This window comes from Leuciscus leuciscus (genome assembly GCF_965113295.1).
Source record: "Leuciscus leuciscus genome assembly, chromosome: 5".
Taxonomy (NCBI): Eukaryota; Metazoa; Chordata; class Actinopteri; order Cypriniformes; family Leuciscidae; genus Leuciscus; species Leuciscus leuciscus.
The window spans coordinates 41,331,026-41,352,086 of record NC_138729.1 but is presented as its reverse complement, the minus strand read 5'-3'; the positions used below and the strand labels follow the sequence as shown (position 1 = coordinate 41,352,086).

General features: G+C 38.3%; 1 protein-coding gene across 3 annotated transcripts in view; it reads left to right on the top strand.

Annotated features, from left to right (window-relative positions):
- Positions 1 to 7,757: 7,757 nt before the first annotated feature.
- sgsm1a (small G protein signaling modulator 1a) overlaps positions 7,758 to 21,061 on the top strand; it is a 46,738-nt gene continuing 33,434 nt past the window's right edge. For 2 of the 3 annotated variants that reach the window (XM_082170164.1, XM_082170163.1), the window contains exons 1-3: positions 7,758 to 7,889; positions 8,006 to 8,049; positions 20,413 to 20,488. In XM_082170164.1, the coding sequence (XP_082026290.1) occupies positions 7,871 to 7,889; positions 8,006 to 8,049; positions 20,413 to 20,488 (139 nt within the window). In that variant the 5' untranslated portion in view covers positions 7,758 to 7,870. The remainder of the gene's footprint in view (positions 7,890 to 8,005; positions 8,050 to 20,412; positions 20,489 to 21,061) is intronic. The other variant, XM_082170165.1, reaches the window with a different exon arrangement.

Below are 21,061 nucleotides of genomic sequence, written 5' to 3'. Positions count from 1 at the left end.
TGTAAACCTGAATTTTTCTCACTCAGTAATTTTCATTTTGGGTGAACTTTACACAATACAGATTGTGACTATCCATGATACATATTGTCGGATTTTTGTATTGCGATATATTGTGACACGATATATTGTTACACCGCTACTTAGAACCATTTCCTTCTAAAGCAAGGCAGTATTTGATTCTGACAAGTGTATCCATAGCAGACTGGTGGGAGTGGCCTTGGATGTCAATATGCCTAGTGCATTATAGGTGTTGAAGTTCTCTTTCGAGGGAACTTCACGCTGCGTCTGATGACGACACTATGGGAATGCCTCAGCGTGATTGTGTCTGAAGTAGGGATGTCCCGATCCGATCCACGGCATCGGTATCGTGCCGATACTGGCCCAAAACGCTAGATCGGATATCGGAGGGGAGAAAAAAAAATTATCCGATACCTATGATCCGATACCCATTAGGGGTGGAACGGTACGTATTCGTACTGAACGTACGTTCGGTGCATGGATTTACACAGAGAATACACGGTATAAAAATAAATAAAACTCGCGTGCACATTAATTAATGTAATACGGAACTAACTGTTAGATACGCGCATATGCGGTTTCTTATAGGGACACCTAATCTGTAGCCCCGCCTTAGCTCTGAACGCGCGTCTATATATCGCTTCAAACGTTCACTTTATCATTATGCGCGCGCGGCGCGTCCTATTCGCTTTGGACGCGCGAATGGATTCAAACTGTTCAAGCATCGAACTAGACGCGATAGACACGAATTTGACGTTCTATTCGCGTTTGGTGTGAACGCAGCAAAATGAACAGGCTGCGATGTCAAGATTGCAATGCTGGTGTGTGTGTGTGTGTGTGTGTGTGTGTGTGTGTCAGAGAGAGAGAGGCACGGGCGCGATCGAACAGTGGAAACATAAAAACATACTCCGTCATTTTCATACAGGACATCATTAAAACTGCAAAAAGTGTTTAGCCTACTTATATTTGTGTAAAACACAACATTGTGCTTTTGTCAAACTGTAAACTCTTGTCAAACTGACTGTCACCCAAAATCACACACACACACACACACACACACACACACACACACACACACACACACACACACACACACACACACACACACACACAGTTTAAAAGCAAAAATGATCTCATCTTTTGGACATTCATCATATTGCATTGGTTTTCATTTCTTGTCCTAAAACAGCACAAATCTGTTTATTTTTAAGTTACACATTCTACATTGAATAAAACAGAAAATCAAATAATGTTTTTAATGGTAGTATTATTTTATACAGAAATAAATTATTTATAATTCAGATGAGAATAAAGTTAAAGTTAATTAAAATTTTAAGGAAACAAATATATTGATCTGAAATATAGCAAATTAATTTTAAATTCATTCAGGTTACCAAACCTATCTCAAGGTCTTTTGAATAAAGGGTGGCAGTCTTTCATTATCAACTGTTGTTGTGGACTATATGGAGAAGTATTTGTTCTCCATTTGAGTGAGATGTTTTTATGTGGCTAATTGTGCAAAGTGCTTCCATATATTTTCCATATATTAGTAGTATTAGTTCAAGAATAAAATAAAAATATCGGATTGATATCGGTATCTGCAAATAGCCAAAGCTGCGGCATCGGTATCGGTATCGGAAGTGAAAAAGTGGTATCGGGACATCCCTAGTCTGAAGCACATGTGCAGCTATTCCAATCCTGAATGCCGCAACGTCACCCAGTGACATGTGACGGTGTACCGCGGAAGCTAAAAAGGATACCCAAAGCATAGCTTCTGTGTCCTCAGCAAGCACTCTGTGTTACTGTTCATCCTATTTGGTGTTTGTTTGACCTGTAGGGCCTTATATACTTTAGATATGGCAAATAAGCGGTTCAGATCGTGTGTGAGCTGCATGGAAGTGGAGCATGCGCGGTCAGCTCTCTTTACGACAATGAGTAGGTCTTGACACGTGTTGTCTAACTCCAATGTCTTTAAATGCCAATCCCAATGCCTCTTTTTCGTTATCTACATGTATATTAAAATCACCAACAATTAGGACTGCAGCCAGTACTAACTCTGATAGAAAATTTGAAAATTCTTTGATAAAGTCTATATGGTGCCCTGGTGGCCTGTATACAGTAGCCAGTTGTGGTTCAAAATAATTCCTTCGTTAATAATTCGCTACACAGAACTTTATTATATTAAATATTAATCAAAAATGCTTCACAAAATCCACACACCCAACCCAAAACACATTTAACACCCTAAAAATGACATAATATTATTTATAATAAGTTTATTTAATTCACAGCTTATATAGTGTTCTGACCTCGACAACTCAACTGCATTTTACCGCAAACTTGCGACTCATGTTAGTTAACTTACTAAAGAAGGCGCAATCGATTGTTTGCTTAGGGTCGGGTCGGGTCGGTACTCCAACATTAACATTGTATTCAGAATATAAAATATTTTTTGATCTCGGATGATCTCGTTTTCATAGAGACAGACGCGGTGTGCACGGAGGGGAGGGGCTGTGTGTGTGTGTGTATGTAAGAGAGACGCGTGAGTGACAGAGAGACGGAGGGAGAGCATGGAAAGGAAATGCAGCTGAATGAATAGGCTGCGTGTTTTAAATAGTGTTAAAAAAAAAGAATGAATAACGAAACACATTATGTGGCGGCCGGTGTTGATTCTGTGGTGCACCGCCACAATTAGTCTATGTGTGGGAAACACTGCAAAGTAATGTAATCGTCTGGTTTTAGCCAGGTTTCTGTCAAACACAGCACATCTAGGTTGTAAGCTGTGATCATATCATTAACAATAAGTGCTTTTGAAGTAAGGGATCGAATATTCAGCAACCCAAGCTTTATCATTTGTTCATTTGTATTATATCTGTTTTTTATTTGTTGAACGGTCGGTTTAGCCAGTCTGTCTGCTTCCTGACCTGAGCCCCAATTCATGTTTGAGCTCTACGACTATGTGCCATATTACTAGAGAGAAGAGCATCACCATCCCAGGCGGGATGAATACCATCTCTTTTCAACAGGTCAGGTCTGCACCAAAAACTTTTCCAATTGTCTATGAATTCTATATTATTTTTCGGACACCACTTAGACAGCCAGCCATTGAGTGAGGACAATCTACTAAGTATCTCATCACTCCTGCGAATAGGAAAGGGGCCAGAGCAAATTACAGTGCCTGACATCGTACTTGCGAGTTCACACACCCCTTTAACGTTAATTTTAGTGACCTCCAACTGGCGAAGTCGAACATCATTAGTGCCGACGTGAATAATAATAATCTTAGAGAATTTATGATTAGCATTAGTCCGAATTAGCACTTTTACATTTGCTTTGATGTCAGGCGCTCTGGCTCCCGGCAAACATGTGACTATGGTGGCTGGTGTCTCTATTTTCCCGTTACGTGTAATAGAATCGCCAATAACTAGGGCACTTTCAACAGGATTCTCAGTGGGTGTTTCACTGAGTGGGGAGAATCTATTTGTTATGGTAATCGGAACGGAAGAGCTGTGTTTTGTCCCGCGACTTACAGCGTCTCACCGTCACCCAGTTGCCCTGCTGCATGGGCTCTACAGCTGGAACCGAACAATGTACAGATTTCACAAAGCTAGTCGCACCCAAAGCAGTATCTAAAGCCCTTGCATTCTTACTATCCTTGATTCAAGTTTGGATGCGTGTCTCTAGTTCTGAAATCTTCTCCGTCAACCTAACTATCTCCCTGCATTTATCACATGAAAAGCCCTCTGTGCTGACAGAGAAGGCTATGCTATACATGTCACACAAAGTGCAAGTGACAATAACAGGAGAATGATAGGTAATATTAGACTATATCTAATATATGTTGATGAGTAAGTTATATAGTAGTAGATACTGTAGATAGTAAATAGAGATTCAATTTACAATTTACAATTCAATTGTATTGGCCGGCCGAGAAAAAGGAGGCACGTCGTAAAAGCAAGCTAGATGAGCACTTCCTGCCGTAAAACACAACCTCCACGTCTGGGCCTACCATTCTTTCCGGACCTCTGTACCAAGGTGTCAAGGGTCCTGGAATAAGCCGTTCGCCTCTTGTATCTCCAGCCTCCCAATCTCCAACTACGCTACTACAAGGGGATTTACAGTCAAAGACCCAGAACCAGATATGATGAATGAAGACCTGGAGTCAGAAGTGCAGTCAATTTAAGACAAGAGTCAGGATTATAATAAATTGAAGACATTTTGTACTGAAGATAGTTTGCAGTTTCATCAGCAGAAGTCAGCTTCAAGACTCACAAGGTAACACAACAGCCACTGGCCTTTCAGGGCGCAGCAAATTCCAGAGAACTCACATCTCAGTATCCACCCAGTTTGGATTAGTTGCACACATGCTTCAGACGCAATCATACTGAGGTGTTCCCCATAGCATCGTCATCAGATGCAGCGTCTTATTCCCTTCTCAGGGAACCATGGTTACTGTTGTAACTTGAGACGTTTTCCTAGCTATTTGGCAAAAGGGAAGACAACAGTTTTTTTCAGGTAGCACTGATTAAAAAAAATCAAAAAAAAATCGCCTTTTTACAGTAAAGTTTTACTGAAAACCTATTTCGCCAGCAGTGAAGTACCCCTAATTTTCCCATCTCACCACAAGCTAACAAGTGTAGAATAACTCAACTGACATATTCAATTTCATATTTGCCAAGACACTACCTGAGAGTCATGTTAGGCTATTCATCATATAGAAGCTGGGGACCGGTATTTGTTTACTCACTGCTATTAAAATGGTTTCCATTCCCTAGTAGAGCAAAGTAAAAAAAAAAAAAAAAAGGCTTCCCTCAAAAAGCCCACACAATTAGCTTAAGTGCTGTCAAGCACAAGAGCCTTGAATTAATTAATTAGGCATTCAAGGACTCAGTATTTGAATGATGACTAATAACAGGCCTGTTGCTAATTCGTGTCTCGAACATGAACACTGGGTATCACTGTCGCCTCACAGCAAGAAGGTCCACAGTTTGATCCAGGAGTCCTTTCTGTGTGGAGTTTGCATGTTCTCCCTGTGTCAGTGTGCGGTTTCCTACGGATGCTCCGGTTTCCCCCACACAGTCCAAACTAAGACATGCAGGTGAAGTGGATTGGACATGCCAAATTGGCTGTAGGAGTGTGTGCGTGCGTGCGTGCGTGCGTGTGTGTGTGTGTGTGTGTGTGTGTGTGTGTGTGTGTGTGTGTGTGTGTGTGTGTGTGTTTTAGCACTGGATTGTGTTCCATCCACCATAAAGGTGGGCAAAGACACCCAGTTTAAGATATTTGAGCTAAATTAAAAGGGTTATGCATTAAATTGTGAGTTATTTCGAATTTAAGTTGAAAGAATGTGAGGAATGTGCTTAAATTATTTATTTATTATTTATTGATCAAATCTAGTAATTTAAAGGTAAATAAAATAAAAAATGACAAAAAAAAATATTATCAAAAGGAAATAAAATAAGCTTTCTGGAAAAAAAGTATAATTTTATGTCTTCAGGTCATTTTGACCCGCGAGGGAAAGATATGTTACAAAGTGCGAGGGAAGGATAAGGGTTAACTGAGAAACTTAATGTAGGTAAGCCTACGTTTGGTGCCACTTTTTACCTCACTTTTTTATTTGTTTTATACTACAGTCTCTATATAGGCTAATCAAAATGTAATATTCCCAGAACTCTAAATTGAGCACCGATATTTAAATGAAGCTCTTGTGAATTTAGTGTGAAACTGTTTTCACACCATCTTCTCTATTTTTACCCTTTAACTGTAACTTGGTTGTGTCAATAAAATGTAATTATACAAACAATGAGGTGGCATTTCCCGAGGTGACATGGTGACAAGATCACACAGTTTCCCCAGATTTAACTTTTTCCGCAGGAGTTTGATTGATAGGCGATCTGACCTGGATCTGACCAATCATAATCCGCCATTTTTGTCCGACAAATCAGTCAGGACTCAGGAGAGTTAGATTAAGGTTAGAGGATTTGAACTTGAAAAACGGAGTGCAGTGCACAGACGTCTTTCTGCGGCTAAAACAACATTCCTTCTTATGTTCATTCATGTTTATTTGATGCTATAAATTAACTAGAAGGAAGAGATGATCGGTTCACGAGAACGAGAAGCTTTAAAGGAGCCGTATGTAAGATTGTGGCCAAAACTGGTACTGCAATCACTTTCAAATTACTGTAGAGCGGTGTATCCCCTCCCCCTCACCCCTGACTCGAGGTTGCCAGATAGGCTGCAGGATCCAGCAGGAACGTAGGCTGCTACGTAGCTGTGGTAACTAGAGCAGAGCTGGCAACCCCGATGCCGAAACACTACTGACTTCGTGATTGGTAGATAGGTGGCGGGTGGAGCTTCAGGCCAAAACACAAGATGACAACATCAACATCAGTTGAGGGCTGCAACTTCACTTTTTAAATGACAATATCCTGGCCGGACTACTGTTGTCAGTGATATAAGTATTTGCAATGAACATGATTTCTTAATGTCTAGTGACATATCAGGGCCATTTTATGATTAATTGAAATACATTTCTTACATACAGCTCCTTTAAGTGAGGCGCCACAGCGATATGGTCACGACACATTAAAGAGCATTAAAGAGCCACAAAACGGTATTTATTGTTTACATTTCTTTAAAAAAATGACCAAATTTGAAAGTTGAGACTTTGTTTCCTATCAAAAGTTACCCAAAGGTAACCTGGTCTGTCCTGTCTGTCAGCGTGTTGTCAGTGTCCTCCTTGCTCCGCCAACGTGATGTGTTTTTCACTGTGTGAGAACATGGCCTGCGTCCCAATGTGCATACTATCCATCCTAAATAGTATGTGACATTAGTAATTGTCAATACTATTTAGGGCAGATAGGGCGGATAGTATGCACATTGGGACGCAGGGATGGTGTAGGGCGGCATGGCTTGTCGGACATAGCAACAGTAACTAAAGGGGGCGGGTCTTTGCGAACGGTCAATTTAAGGTAGCGCTTTTAATGGTGCCCTACAGTGTTGCTTAGCAACACATGTAGCTGATGAAGGTTTGGTCCTGGAAGCTTTTTCCAATTTTTTCAATTAACTGTTTCTCAGTTCAATTTCATTCCGAAGTGAGAACATATTGTCTTAGGAGAGACAGAGAAAACAGACTAATACTAGGGAGCAGGATGCACTTTCAATGGGGATTTAAATTGCAAACACTCCTTTTGTTTTTCCATCATTTATGCAGTATAGACCAATGTCAATAGCTTGCTGCTCTTGTTAATAATGTCAGTAGCATGTCAATAGGAGATTGGAACCTCACCATAAAAACTGGTTTAGACTTACATTGCATAGGCTACACAATTCACCATTTAATATCTTTACAGTTTACATTTATGGTGCTTTAGCCGTTTTGATCTGCCATTTATTCCTAGTTTGTTTCTCATCCCTTCTTCAGAACGTTGCTCTTTGGAGACATGTCTGTAAACCTGAAATCCTGCTTCTCTGATTGGCTAGAAATGTTCTGGTCAAGACGTGGTTGGATAGTTTGGATTTCTGTTGACACCTATTTTATAGTAATTCTTTACAATAAGGTCCCGTTATTCCTGTAATTTTTGTTTAAAACACCGATTCGTTTACAAACGAAACACTTTACACACTTGATTCGAGCAGATGAATATGAATTCGAACGTATAACTCACTCTAGGTTTATTATAAATCTTTGATTCAACGAGTTCGTCATCTCCACCTCTATGGAACATCTCTGGCAGGTCACGTGATCTCGCAGAAGCGCTCACCGCCAGTCAGAAAGATTGAACAGCTTTGCCTTCATCCAGTCGAGTGTCGAGCGTCAGGGGAGTGAAGCGCGTGAGAGCTCAACACCAGAATCATGGCAACCGCAACAGCAGGTGAGAATATTCTGCTTTCATTTTCCCCCAAACACTTGTAAACCACAATATCACACGTTTTCTTTACTTATTCACATTTAATAATTAATTTTCTACCATTCTTCTGTTCCGTTTAGAAGTCGAAACCCGTCAGAGATTGCTGCGAAACGTGAAGAAGGAGGTAAGAAGTGATAGTAAAAACAAATAAAGCCAAGCGAACATTAGGCTGAAACGCCCTTTTAAAATGTGACTCATATTTCAGACATGTCTACAAAATGTGTGATAGTTAATCAAACACCGGAGTAACCTTATATCTAAAAGGAACCTGCGAAAGCAAAATAAGCATAACGTTATCTTTATTCGATTTAATTGTTTGTATAGTTGTTGTTGTACTGTACAAAAATCGGCGCTCCCCAGTCTAGAGTAGCCTATAGCCTATAGTGAATTATTTATTTGTTTTTACATGTCTATTTTTTCATGAATATGCTACAGCTGTTTATTTTTTTTTCCCATCAAGCACCTGTCAAACTTAATACCAGCTTTTATCATACTATGTATTTCTTTGCAAAGCATACTCATGTCTGTTTTCATAAAATAGTGAGGATGAGTAGATTTGCAATAATTAGGCTAGGCTACATTATTATATTTATATCTTGTTTTTAAATAACACATTTCGTAATGGCTTAATGTGCCTTTAATAAACAGACATACAGCTATTATTACAGTTCAGGTGTAGCTACTATTTATTATCGTCCACATCTCCATTTAACAAACATTCGATAAGCACTTTCTACTCCTCAGACTGACTGAAAAATAGCTGAGTTTGTTCATAGATTATCTTCTTTTGGAAATGTAAAATTCAGCTTAAGGCTCACGGCATCTTTTGATTGATTTGTGCTATTGATTTTAGGCCAGTCCACAAATTGCATTGTATTGTCTTTGCCTTTCAGTCCTTTCACTTGATTAATAGGTTTCAATAATCCTTTTGGGTTAAGCAGGCATTCATGCAGCATGTATGTAAGTCTATGGTTAAGCATTTGCTCAATGGATGAGGTTTTGTATATGAATTTGGGTGTGAATTTGTAGATGATTTCCTAGTATTTGCACATGCCCTGTACGGATTCTAATTTGATTTATGGTTAATTATTATGTTGTGATTGCAGTCACTGGTGTACTTATCAGTCCTGTGTGGCAGCGACTCACTCACTGATACTGTGGTAAATTTCTGTTTTTAAATGTAAAACTCTTATCTTTGTGCCAAATGACAGATTATGATCTATCCATGCACCAGCCTTGTTCTCATCATGTGATGCCCAAACGATGTGAAACTATAATGTAGTTATGAGAAAAAAATCCAGTTACAAGACTGAGCATTTGCTGTCCGTCTATCAATGTGAATTTTACATCTGTGGTGGCTTTTTTTGCAAAGGTTGGGCATCTCAACATGAGGTTCTTGGCAGTCAGAGCCTGGTCCATATCTGTCATTGCATTGTGTCTCAGTGTATCCCAGTAGATGCATAAAATGACATTTTGGCTCTTGAAACACATTATTATGATGACTGAAACAGCCAATCAAGAAGAGTGGAGGGAGGTGAACCCTCACCCTGCGCCGTATGGTGCTCATAATGAAAATGTTTTCTTGATCCACCACACTGTGTTTACAGCAAAGCTTCCTGAAACCTGCCACTTCGAGAGTCGCTTGGCATTTGCAGTGCGTGTTTACCCTTTTGCAGCTGTTAACTAAAATTACGGCAGACCATTATTACAGATATTACATTGCTGATATGATGAGCATAGGCAAAGCAACAAAAAGGCTCATCCTGTGTCTTGTCACTATCTGTCTGTTCTCTCTCTCTCTCTCTCTCTCTCTCTCTCTCTCTCTCTCTCTCTCTCTCTCTCTCTCTCTCTCTCTCACACCTGTGTTGACACAAGCAGAGGGTCATGTGCAGAAAGCCTTTCCACACTACCCAGCAGCCCACCATTTGTTTACCTTTCTCTCTCAGCTTCCTTTAACAATGCTAGTTTAATCCATTGCTTATCAGTATCCTCAAAGAACCTCTTTATCCATCTTGAACTGAATTATAGCTATTTTTTCTACTTTATTTTTATGCCAAGTTATTTTAATACTATGAAATCTGGTGTTGAAAGACTTTAGACTTTAGACTTAGACTGTATAGATAGACTTTAGATATACAGTAGTGAAGACTAGATGTTGTGGCAAATCGTGAGCTTTGATAGATCACTTTGTGCAGACATAACATGATATCTGCAACCTTTTTTGTATTTTATGCACTGGTTTGAGGAATTCTGTGGGATGTATGTATTGGACAGATGGTAAATGTGTTGAAAATGACAGGTTCTACAGTAAAGTAAAAAAAAATTGTGTTTGATAAGCGTTTCTAAGACTTTCTCAATGTTCATGGCAGCACTGAAACCCTACATCGTGTCAATATTGTTTTTGTGCTTGATTAGCATTTATTAAACAATAGATTGAATAGCCAGAGTCGGAGTCTAAATAATATTTCTTAAGTGATTCTAGAGATTTTCACAATCCAAGATTAAACAGATAGTGTAATTTTTAAGGGGTCACAAAATATTCAGCCTTAATTAAAAAAAGGAACATGCCTCATTGTTTTCAGGAACCAAAACAGACAGTTTTTCGGTAAAACATAGCAAAGAAGATCAAATCATACTGCTTTTCCTCCTGGTTATATATTTCTATGAAAAAAAACAAAAACAAACAAACATCTGTTAGAGTCCATCAGCCAATTAATCTCTGTGAGCAGAGATGTTGTTACAAAACAACTCCGCAAGATGTTATTTCAGTGTGTGCAAGAAACACTTAAACCTCATGCCAAATATCAGCAAACCAAAAAAGCTTAAAGTGTTGAGACACTGGGAATCATTATACCTAATGAATATGTAAGTGATTAAACAAAAGCCTTATTGCTGATGTGGTTGAGAAGAACTATTAATAAATGTGCTGTATTTGGACAGGTCTAGCATCTCTGAATACCAACTCCAGTTGAATCAAACATTGGTTTACAAATAGATATGCAATGTTTTGTTTCAGATTCTATTAATTTACAGTTGCAATCAAAGTTATTCAACCCCCATTGCAAATCAGGTTTATTGGCAAACTTTACAGACTTTCAGCTGTTTGAAATATACAAATCAATCAAAAGTAATTGAAATGGCTCAACACAACAAAAGTTTCAAGTGTGAAAGTGGGCATATTCGGATGCAGCAAATGACTTGCTTTTTTCTTAAAACACAGGGGGCAATAAAGGAAAATTCAGAGCAAAGCTCTGCACCTGATCCAGATCATCGGCCCATTAGGAGAGAGGTCTATTAACTGAGCCCAGTGTGTCAGATAAGAAAGACATACACAATTTTCAGTGCTGAGAAGCCCATTCAGGACCAGGATCGAAAACATTTATTTTTTTTGTTTACGGAGAAAGGAAAGGAGGGAATTTTGGTAAGGGGTAATAACTGATTAACTGCTTTTCTGCTAATTTAACCCACAAAGATAACGATGGGGTGAGTTGAATTTATTTGTAAGAAGAAGTGAACCGCAGAGTGCAACAAGAGAAATGATACTAGCAAAGCTGCAAAGGAAATCGGGTTGCCTTGGACAACAGTCAATTATACGGTTTTGTGGTTGTTATGCAAATATATATTTGGCTGCAGTATGTCACAAATGAGTAATCAGAGCCGTATAATAAGGCATTACAAGGGAAAAGCTGTTTTTAGTGTAGCAGATAAACAAATAGATCAGTAGAGAACAGCATTTAATGTTTAGTGATGGAACAGTTCCATCAATAATCAGATCTAAAATATACATGTATCCCCTTGTAGTAGTAAAGTACTCCAATTTTAGACATTGCTTCAAGATATTTGTGATTGGTCCTGCTGTGCATTAACACCATGCATGTATGTGTCATGGGAAATGTTTCTCCAAGAAACATGAAACCTTTTCCTGTAGAGCCATATGGATCGTGGACTGATTTAGATCAACACCACCCACAGAGCATCTCTAATGGTGTGAAACTTCAACTATATATTTTATATATACCATGCAAATGCTAACTTTTCATTGTGCATTTCTTTTTTCAAAGCTCACTTTGGCGTCATTTCAATGTTTTGGTCTCTCTTCAGCATTACTAAATAATTAGCAGCTATGTGATACTGTATAATGCATTTTGCTATGTACACAATTGATTTGCACGCTTAATATGATTTAATAACGCAGCATGTGGCATTTTTTTTTAATGATATTTTATTGCTCCCAGGAGGTTGTTGTGGTGTACAGCATCTAGACCTAGATGGCACATGATGATAAATATAATATCAATAAAAAAGGAGGTTTGGGTACTGGCACCGGGGAGGATGCTTTCCAGAGCGCTGGGAGTCTTTCTAGGTCAGGCTGAGGGTGAAGTAGCAGTTTGTAGCATCAAGCACATTGGCATGTTCACACCAAGTGACCAGGTATATAACTATAACAATAAAGATAAAGTTCTAAAAATCGTTATATATAAAAATTGTGATGTAAAAGAATAGCAGAGTCTACACCACAACTATAACAATAACGGCACAGAGAAAGAATATCATTGGAATCACTTTTTGTATTTTTTTCAGCTGATGAATACCACCAACATTGACATCCAATCAGAATCCATCCTTTTTTAAAGAGCTCGAGCATTTAAAGCGACAGTCGACAGAACTGCAGTGCGCTTAGAATAAACAGAAAGATATGGTCAGCTGGTCTGGACGCTAATGTAGTTCTCGTTATAGTTATCTTTGTTGTCCTTGGTGTGAACAGGCCTTAAAGGGATAGTTCACCCAAAATTTTTAATTAGCCAATGATTTACTCAGCCTCAAGTCATCCTAGGTGTATATGACATTCTTCTTTCAGACGAATACAATCAAAGTTATATTAAAAAATGTCCTTGCTCTTCCAAGCTTTATAATGGCAGTGAATGGCTGTTTCTGTTTTGAAGTCCATAAAAGTGAAACTATCCATCATAAAAGCTCTCCACATGGCTTCGGGGGGTTAATAAAGGCATTCTGAAGCGACGCAATGCGTTTGTGTAAGAAAAATATCCATATTTAAAACTTTATAAAGTAAAATAACTAGCTTCCGGCCAAACGAACAAGTCTAAAGCGTAACTTATGCGAGTAAAGTGACGTACTGCTGATATTTACACTATGCCATGACACACTACGCTACTTCTGGCGTCACAAGTTGTATCATTTGTGCTTTAGACGCAAGTAGACTGCGTTTGGCCGGAAGCTAGAATTTTACTTTGTAACTTGTTAAATATGAATATTTTTCTTACACAAACGCATTGCTTCGCTTCAGAAGGCCTTTATTAACCCTCCTGAGCCGTGTGGAGCACTTTGATGATGGATAGATGCACTATTATGGACTTAAAAACAGAAACAGGCCTTCGATGCCATTATAAAGCTGGGAAGAGCCAGGATTATTATTTTTTTTTAAATAACTCTGATTGTACTCGTGGGCTAATTTTCATTTAACTATCCCTTTTAAAGGATGGCTTTCGGTTCTAAAGTATTACATTTTTGTGTTTTATAAACCGTGGCAGCAGTAAATGTCAGATAATGCTAATATTACATAACACCAAATGAGAGTCCTGTGGATTTGTTGTCCATTGACAGCTTTGAAGTATGATTGGGACTGTAATTGCTTTCATTGTATGAATTTGCCTGTTCTTACGGAGTAGTGTAATAATCCACTCAACCTCTTAGCCTTTCAATTCACACATTCGCTCTCTCAGGGTGATGAAGCATGGTAATATGTGGCAAATCATTTTTGTGCTGGTGGAATAAATAGTGGCAAATGCCATTCCTATTCATAGTCGGAATTGTTCATCGGGGTCTGCGTAGAGTTTAAGCAACAGTTTAATGTGGTGCCAACACATTTGGGAAGTAACTTGGCAACCCAAGCTGTGAGACTTTCCATGCTATCTCCATGGAAACCTTTGTCATGCTGCTGAGACATCAGGGACAGCTGAGCTCCAAATAGACCCCTACAGTCTCTCTCACACACACACACACACACACACACACACACACACACACACACACACACACACACACACACACACACACACACACACACACACACACACACACACACACACACACACACACACACACACACACACACACACACACACACAGCATGACAGAGTCTCTACAATGCACACTGATTGATAAGAGTTTAGACACCATTAGTAAACATTTATTGCTGAATTTATTTGCTCTTATCGCATCAGTGATCTTTAATTCAGCCATGGCAATGCACTCACTGATGTATGAATGTTGTTGTCTTTTAGTTTTTTGGTATCCTTAAAATATTATCTCTGTTGAATACATTATCAAAAGGCCCAAGAGAGTAGGGATGGTCCAAACAATAATTTATTTTCTTATACTGATTGCGGTAACAGACAGAGGTGGACGAAGTACACAACTTCCTTACTTGAGTGAAAGTACAGATACTACTGGTCAAATATTACTCCGTTACAAGTAAAAGTTGTAAAGACCTATTTTTACTTAAGTAAAAGTACAGAAGTACTCGTTTTTAAAAATACTTAAGTATCAAAAGTAAAAAGTAAAGGTCAATGCATTGTTTTATTATTGTTGCATTGTTGTATGTAATACTTAAAGTACCGTATGCCTCTGAATCTATGCCTACATGCCTGCCCTCATATCAATATCAAATTTATTTCTAGAACACAGTTCCAGTAGTGGGATTGAATGTGAGATTGAATAAGTGCACTCAATAATGTCCACAATGGTTTCGGACACCCAAATGGCTGTTCCCTCAAATAGTTCCCTATTTAAAGTTTTTGGGCTTTTAGTATGAATATGTTAGACTTACTGTTATCTATAAGCTAGTGTGCAAAAAAGTGACAAAATTCGCATTTAGAAAACCAAACCCAACGTTGAAAATGAAAATCAGGTTTATGTCAGAATCCAATGTCAGATTGACGTTGATCTCCAACATTGGACAGACGTTGTATTGTGGTTGAAAATGAAAATCGGGTTGACGTCAGAAACCAACATCAGTCGGGTTCTGACGTCAACCCTACTTTTATTTTCAATCAATATCCAACGTCAATCTGACGTCGGGTTCTGATGTCAATCAGATGCAGGGTTCTGACGTAAACCCGACTTTCATTTCCAACCAAAATGCAACCCCTGCAACCAAAATCATCCACTGACTGATGTTACTTTCTACTCAAGGACCTTGACAGAATTGTAGTGGAGTAAAAAGTACGATATTTGTCTTTCAAATGTAGTGAAGTTAAAGTAAAAAGTTTCCAGAAAAAATAATACTCAAGTAAAGTACAGATACTCAAAAAGTGTACTTAAGTACAGTACTCAAGTAAATGTACTTTGTTACTGTCCATCTCTGGTAACAGAAGTCCGAGTATCAGCCTAGTGACTCTAGTCAAGTACAAATCTGATATCAGAACAGATTTTTTTTTCTTGATAAATTTAGAATATTTATAGATCTGTTTATTTATAGTTTGGGCGTGGTAAGAATTATTGTTTTTGAAAGAAGTCTTTTGTGCTTACCAAGACTGCATTTAATAGTATTGTAAAAAATTGTTAAAAAAAAAAAAAATATATATATATATATATATATATATATATATTTTTTTTTTTGTATTTTTTATTATTCCTGTGATGGCTAAGCTGAATTTTCAGCATCATAACTCCAGTCGTCAGTGTCACATGATCCTTCTGAAATCATAATATGCTGATTTGGTGACAAAAAAAAAAAAAAGTTATTCTTTGATTTAAAGGGATACATCAGGATTTAGCATTAAGCTTTGTATTAGTAGAAAACCTGTAGTATTTTCGAATTACCGTGCTTTCTACACTCATATCCCCCTGAGACGAGAGATTTTATGTATTTTTTGTCTGGAAAAAATCCTCCGATGACGCAAAAATCATCATTTTGCGTCATTGGAGGATTTTTTGGCCAGAGGCTAAAGACTACAGCCAGTAGGAGGAGCTAGATCCGCATGTGTTCAACCCGCCCATAGAGGGTGGGATCTCACTCACAGAATGTACACATAGTATCAGCCGTCTTTCTTTGGAAGCTAAGTTAGCAGGCTCTTGTTCTGTGGAGAAAGCTGAGTAGTAGGAGAAAGCTGAGTAGCAGGGGTTACAATCCTCTTTTTCCCGGACATGTCCGGCCGTCGAGATCGTCCAAAATGTCTGGGATTCTGCTTTTGCTTTCTGCAGTCGCCATTTATTGTTTACATGCACACCTTTTGTTTCAATCTAACTGAATTCATTCCGATTGGTGAATCTGAATGTAGTGTTTACATGAACGCTAAACAAGTGATCGGTTGATGTGCGTTTTAACATTGCTAAGAAAATTCCCGCTCCTCCGTGAGAGATACGAGACTAGTGCGTCTCAGTAATCACGGCACCGGCCTCGCGCCGTTCTCCCGCGCCCCTCAGCCTCGTCCTGCTCGCCACAGTAAACATGATGAATGGCGACTGTAGAACGCAAAAGCCGAATCCCGGACATTTTGGGCGATCTCGAAATACCGGGCAAACTCGTCACGGAGTCTCACTAGTAGCCTAGCCTTCTTGTTTTCAACTGCGCTCTCTAACCGGTAGGCGTGGCCTCCTAGGGCAGCGAAGCAAGTGCATTCTGGGAGTTGTTGTCTTTCATCCACATAAGCCAAACATACATTTTCTGGCTTTTCTCAGTCTAGAAAGCTCCAAATTCAAAAATAATTTCACATTTCTTCTACATAAATGACCTATTTTAAATACACATTCATCTTTCCAGAGGTGAAGTATCCCTTTAATGGAAAAGAAAACGTGGAATAGTGTGCAAGTTGTATCCGATTTAATGGTTTTTATGACTGACATACTATTTTGAATTGGTTACATTAGAGTCACTAGATCCATTAAAAAAGGTCAGTTTTGGTGCTCGTATCAGTCCAGGTATCGGATTTGTGTATCCCTGTAATGGAGAGCTAAACTTCTCATTTGTTTATCTTTGTATCGAGTCAGCCACAGAGTAAGAGCTTTCATGAACTTCTAACCTCCTGAAAGATGCACTGAAGGGTTCATCAACAAGACTGCCTGGCATGCTGTCCTCCAGCTCAACTCATCAGTCCAGCAAATTTTTCCTCTCTCTCCTCTTTCTAGTGTATGCAGACTCCCAATTGGCTGTATTGGTTAAATATGCATGAAGCATGAGGGTACCCTATACCATTCTTCCACCTCCACTGAAGCTGCACATTTTGAAATTTCTCTCTTAAATTGTCTTTCAGATGTTGCTTTACAGTATTTTCGTGTCTTACAAGGGAGAGAAAAAACTAGTCAGTGCATCGGACACAGATGTTAAAATTTCAAACCAGCCTTAAACTTTTCAGTAGAATTTGTGCTTTGGCAGCATCATAATCTTCTTGGTGTCACAAAACGTATGCCTGTTTCTAAAAATAACAGGCTTTTGTTCTGTGGTTGTGCTTCTGATCTGCACCTTTGTGAATCACACTGTCGTGATCTGTTGAGTGCAAGTCATTTGGTCTCTCAGCAAAAGTGTTTCCTTTGCATACTTTTTTCTCCCTCTCTGGAGGTATGGATAGGTGTGATTCAATAGTATGGAAGAGGAGAAACATTTACCTCCAGTGTTATGTATAGCGCTCAGGTGAGTCATACATGGTGTTTAAACTCTTGAGGTTAAGTTGATTGGAACAGAGTTAAGCTGCTATGTTTTGAAAATGAAATGGAACGTGTGAATAAATGAAATTAGATTTCACCATCGGTGTCAAGCATGTGGATGTAGGAAGTCTTTTTCAATAAGTAAAGCACTTTCAAAAATCGTAGTCAGAATAGTCAACGTTAATCTCTTGTTTTGACAGGTGGTTTGAGATTAAGTAGTTTGTTAGAAATATATTTTTTAGGTTTTTTATAGTTTGATCTGGGATTTTTAAATGCCAGATTTTGGGAAATAAAATGCCAGAAAGACCATGACTCGTTCTCAGGACAGTGGGGTCACACCAAATCAACAAGTTTTGCTCTGAAGAGCTTGTGTTGTCCTGCTGCATTAGTTATGGGGAAATGGAAGAGAAGGTCAGGGAGTAAATATCAGAATCGGAGTACACCCACAGACTGAATGCTGAAGCAGGATGCTATGACAAGAATCCTCCCTTGTCTGGCTTATGCTACTCTGAGCAATGCCTGAACTTTGTATTTTGAGCACTTCTTGCGTTGTTTTTGCCTCTTCGCGATGACTCTCTTAATTTAGTCCTCATTTGTAAGTTGCTTTGGACAAAGGCGTCTGCTAAATGACTAAATGTAATATATGAGCACAGTAATGGGATTTTCTCGCTCGTTTTAACGCTGTTAATGCTTTAGACCTTACAATAGTAATTGATTCTGGGTCATCAGGTTTTAAGTTTTCAAACTGCATATTTGTAAACCTTAGGTTATTGTTCTGATTTGCATACTTACAAGTTAAGTTAATTTGATTTCACAAGCGCAGCATTTGACAAACAAAATGTGATCAATTTTAATAGCTGTTCCAAGGAAAAATTGGATCTCTTTTATATCTAGATTAGACTGCAATGCAAATGGCGACTTTTCCTTAATTTTCAGGCTGATTTTTTTTTTTTTGCCTCTTTAGCTCACCAAGGCTGCATTTATTTGATTAAAAATATAGGAAAAACAATAATACTCTGAAATATTATTACACTGTAAAATAACTGTTCTTTTTTAATATATTTTAAAATGTAGGCTAATTTATTCCTGTGATGGCTAAGCTGAATTTCATCGTCATCACATTATGCTTCTAAAATCATTCTAATATGCTGATTTGCTGCGTAATATTTTTGTGAAAACCATGTTTTTCATGAATAGAAAGTTCAAAATAAGAGCATTTACTTGAAATAAAGTTTTTATATATCAATTTTGTTTCTTTTTTGAATAAAATATTTAATTTCTTAAAAAAAAAAAAAAAAAAAATCAAACTGACCCCAAACCTTTGAATGGTAGTTTCTATAATATGGTAAATGGACTGCATTTATATAGCGCTTTCACAGACCTATGGCCACCAAAGCGCTTTACATATAGCCTCACATTCACCCATTCACTCACTCATTCATACACCGACGGCGGTGTCAGCCATACACCGCAATATGCAAGGGATTTCAGTAGAAGAATCTGAGAAAAAGCTGAAATGTAACTGAGAAATCAATTGAAGTCTCCTGATCTAAGAAAGGATATCCTTTTGAGGAATACATTTTTCCTTTGGGCTTGAAATGTTACCACGTAAAGCCATCCTGGTTGTTATCTGGTAGAATCTGGCATTTTGGCCCTTTTGACTCTTTCTTTCAGATGTTAACACTGAAAAGTGCATCACAGTTTCTACAACTGTGAGAAGCGTATAAATATTTCATGAGGCAAGCCTTGAGGTGAAACAGGAGGGAACTTAACCCCTTTCAAAATTACAAGTGTAAAACATTGCTTAACCCAGGGTTACTTTCACATCTCCTGCCCGCACTTTCATGTCATGTCCAATGTATCAACGGAAGAAACCCACAACAGGAAATTTCCATTAGCCACTTCCTGAAGCCAATCAGCAGGCTAATTTCTTTCAGCCAGACCCTTCCATACTGGACAATGTTCAGAAAAGCACACGTGTGTTTTAGTGTCATTTTATCTCTCATGGAAACTAGGCCAATAATACATTCTGAACGCACGCAAATGCAGTTTACCTTCTCTTAAAGTTACTTAAACACCCACAAAATCTGACGTGATCATCTATTGAATGTGTGTTTCTTTGTATATACGTGTGTGTGTGTGTGTGTGTGCAGTCTATCCAGGACATTATAAAAACTGACATTTTATTTGAATGATTTCTACTGTTAAAGCACCATCCACAGTCACGATGAGAAAGTGCTTTATACATAAATCACGTATGCCGACTCTCAATTTCTCCTTTTCCTCTTTATAGTCAGGGGAGATGAGTCATGCATTCTTCCTACTCACCACGTATACACTCTCTCCTTCCTGTCATTTATTGCAGAGGTTTTTTTTATTATTTTTTTTTAGCTTTGAGTGTTTGATGGCACTAATGAGGATACTTGTTAGAGAAAATATATTCATAAGCTATGGAAGAGAATTTTTCAAAGCTTATTGAATTGCATTAATTGAAAAAAATATCCATTGCATTAACTGTTTGGATTTAAAAACGTTGTTGCTCGAATTTGTAAAGTGAAATAAAATTGACCGAAAATTACCTCAGAATATTTTATAATGAAAATATGTGTGACTTTTTTTTTATTGAAATATTCACAGCTTAAATATACGACCATGTTGAATTTCAGCCCATAAAAATGCAAGCCCGTAAAAATACACAGATTCACCAATAATGGGAACATCCACAATGTGTTAAATAAGCTGTACAATGTTTGCAATAATTCCTCATGCTGTATCCATTCAGCTGACTCAGTCAGTCTCTGCTGTGTCTCCATGTCCAACACAGGTCAAGCAGATCATGGAGGAAGCAGTCACAAGGAAGTTTGTTCATGAAGATAGCAGCCATATTGTCTCATTCTGTGGTAAGTCAAATATCATTGAACCATTTAGCATTCGTATGGTCTGATGCGCGTGAGTGTGGGCTGTGGATGATGGGGTCTTGTGATCACTAAAGTGTCGTGTTGCTGTTGTTACAGTCAGTGGTTAGATCAGCGTAGCAGTCTATTTAATCGAGACAAGGGAGGTCCCGTACGCGTACGGGACAAATAAATTAGACCCAAAATATGGAACGTCCTGGCTAATTCTGGATAGTTGGCAAACCTACATGCAAACCACTTTATATAAAACACTGGCAGAGACACCTCTGTTAGTCTTTCTTTTTTTCCATGCCCTAGTTATTCTTTAAAAACATTAAAATCAAGAAAATTCTTAGTTATATTCTTAGTAAGGGGATGGTTGTAACACTTTTAAAATAAGTGTTACAACCCTTCCCACCCCTGTCAGCCAATGTTTAGCTAGCTGTATTAGCATAGTGGTTTGAAATTAGCAGGGGGGAAATGCATCACATATTGCCTAAGAAACTACTGTTTAATCTAATATAAGTCATACAGTTTTATCTGTTATAGTACAGATATTACACAAAATATAGTCTTGGT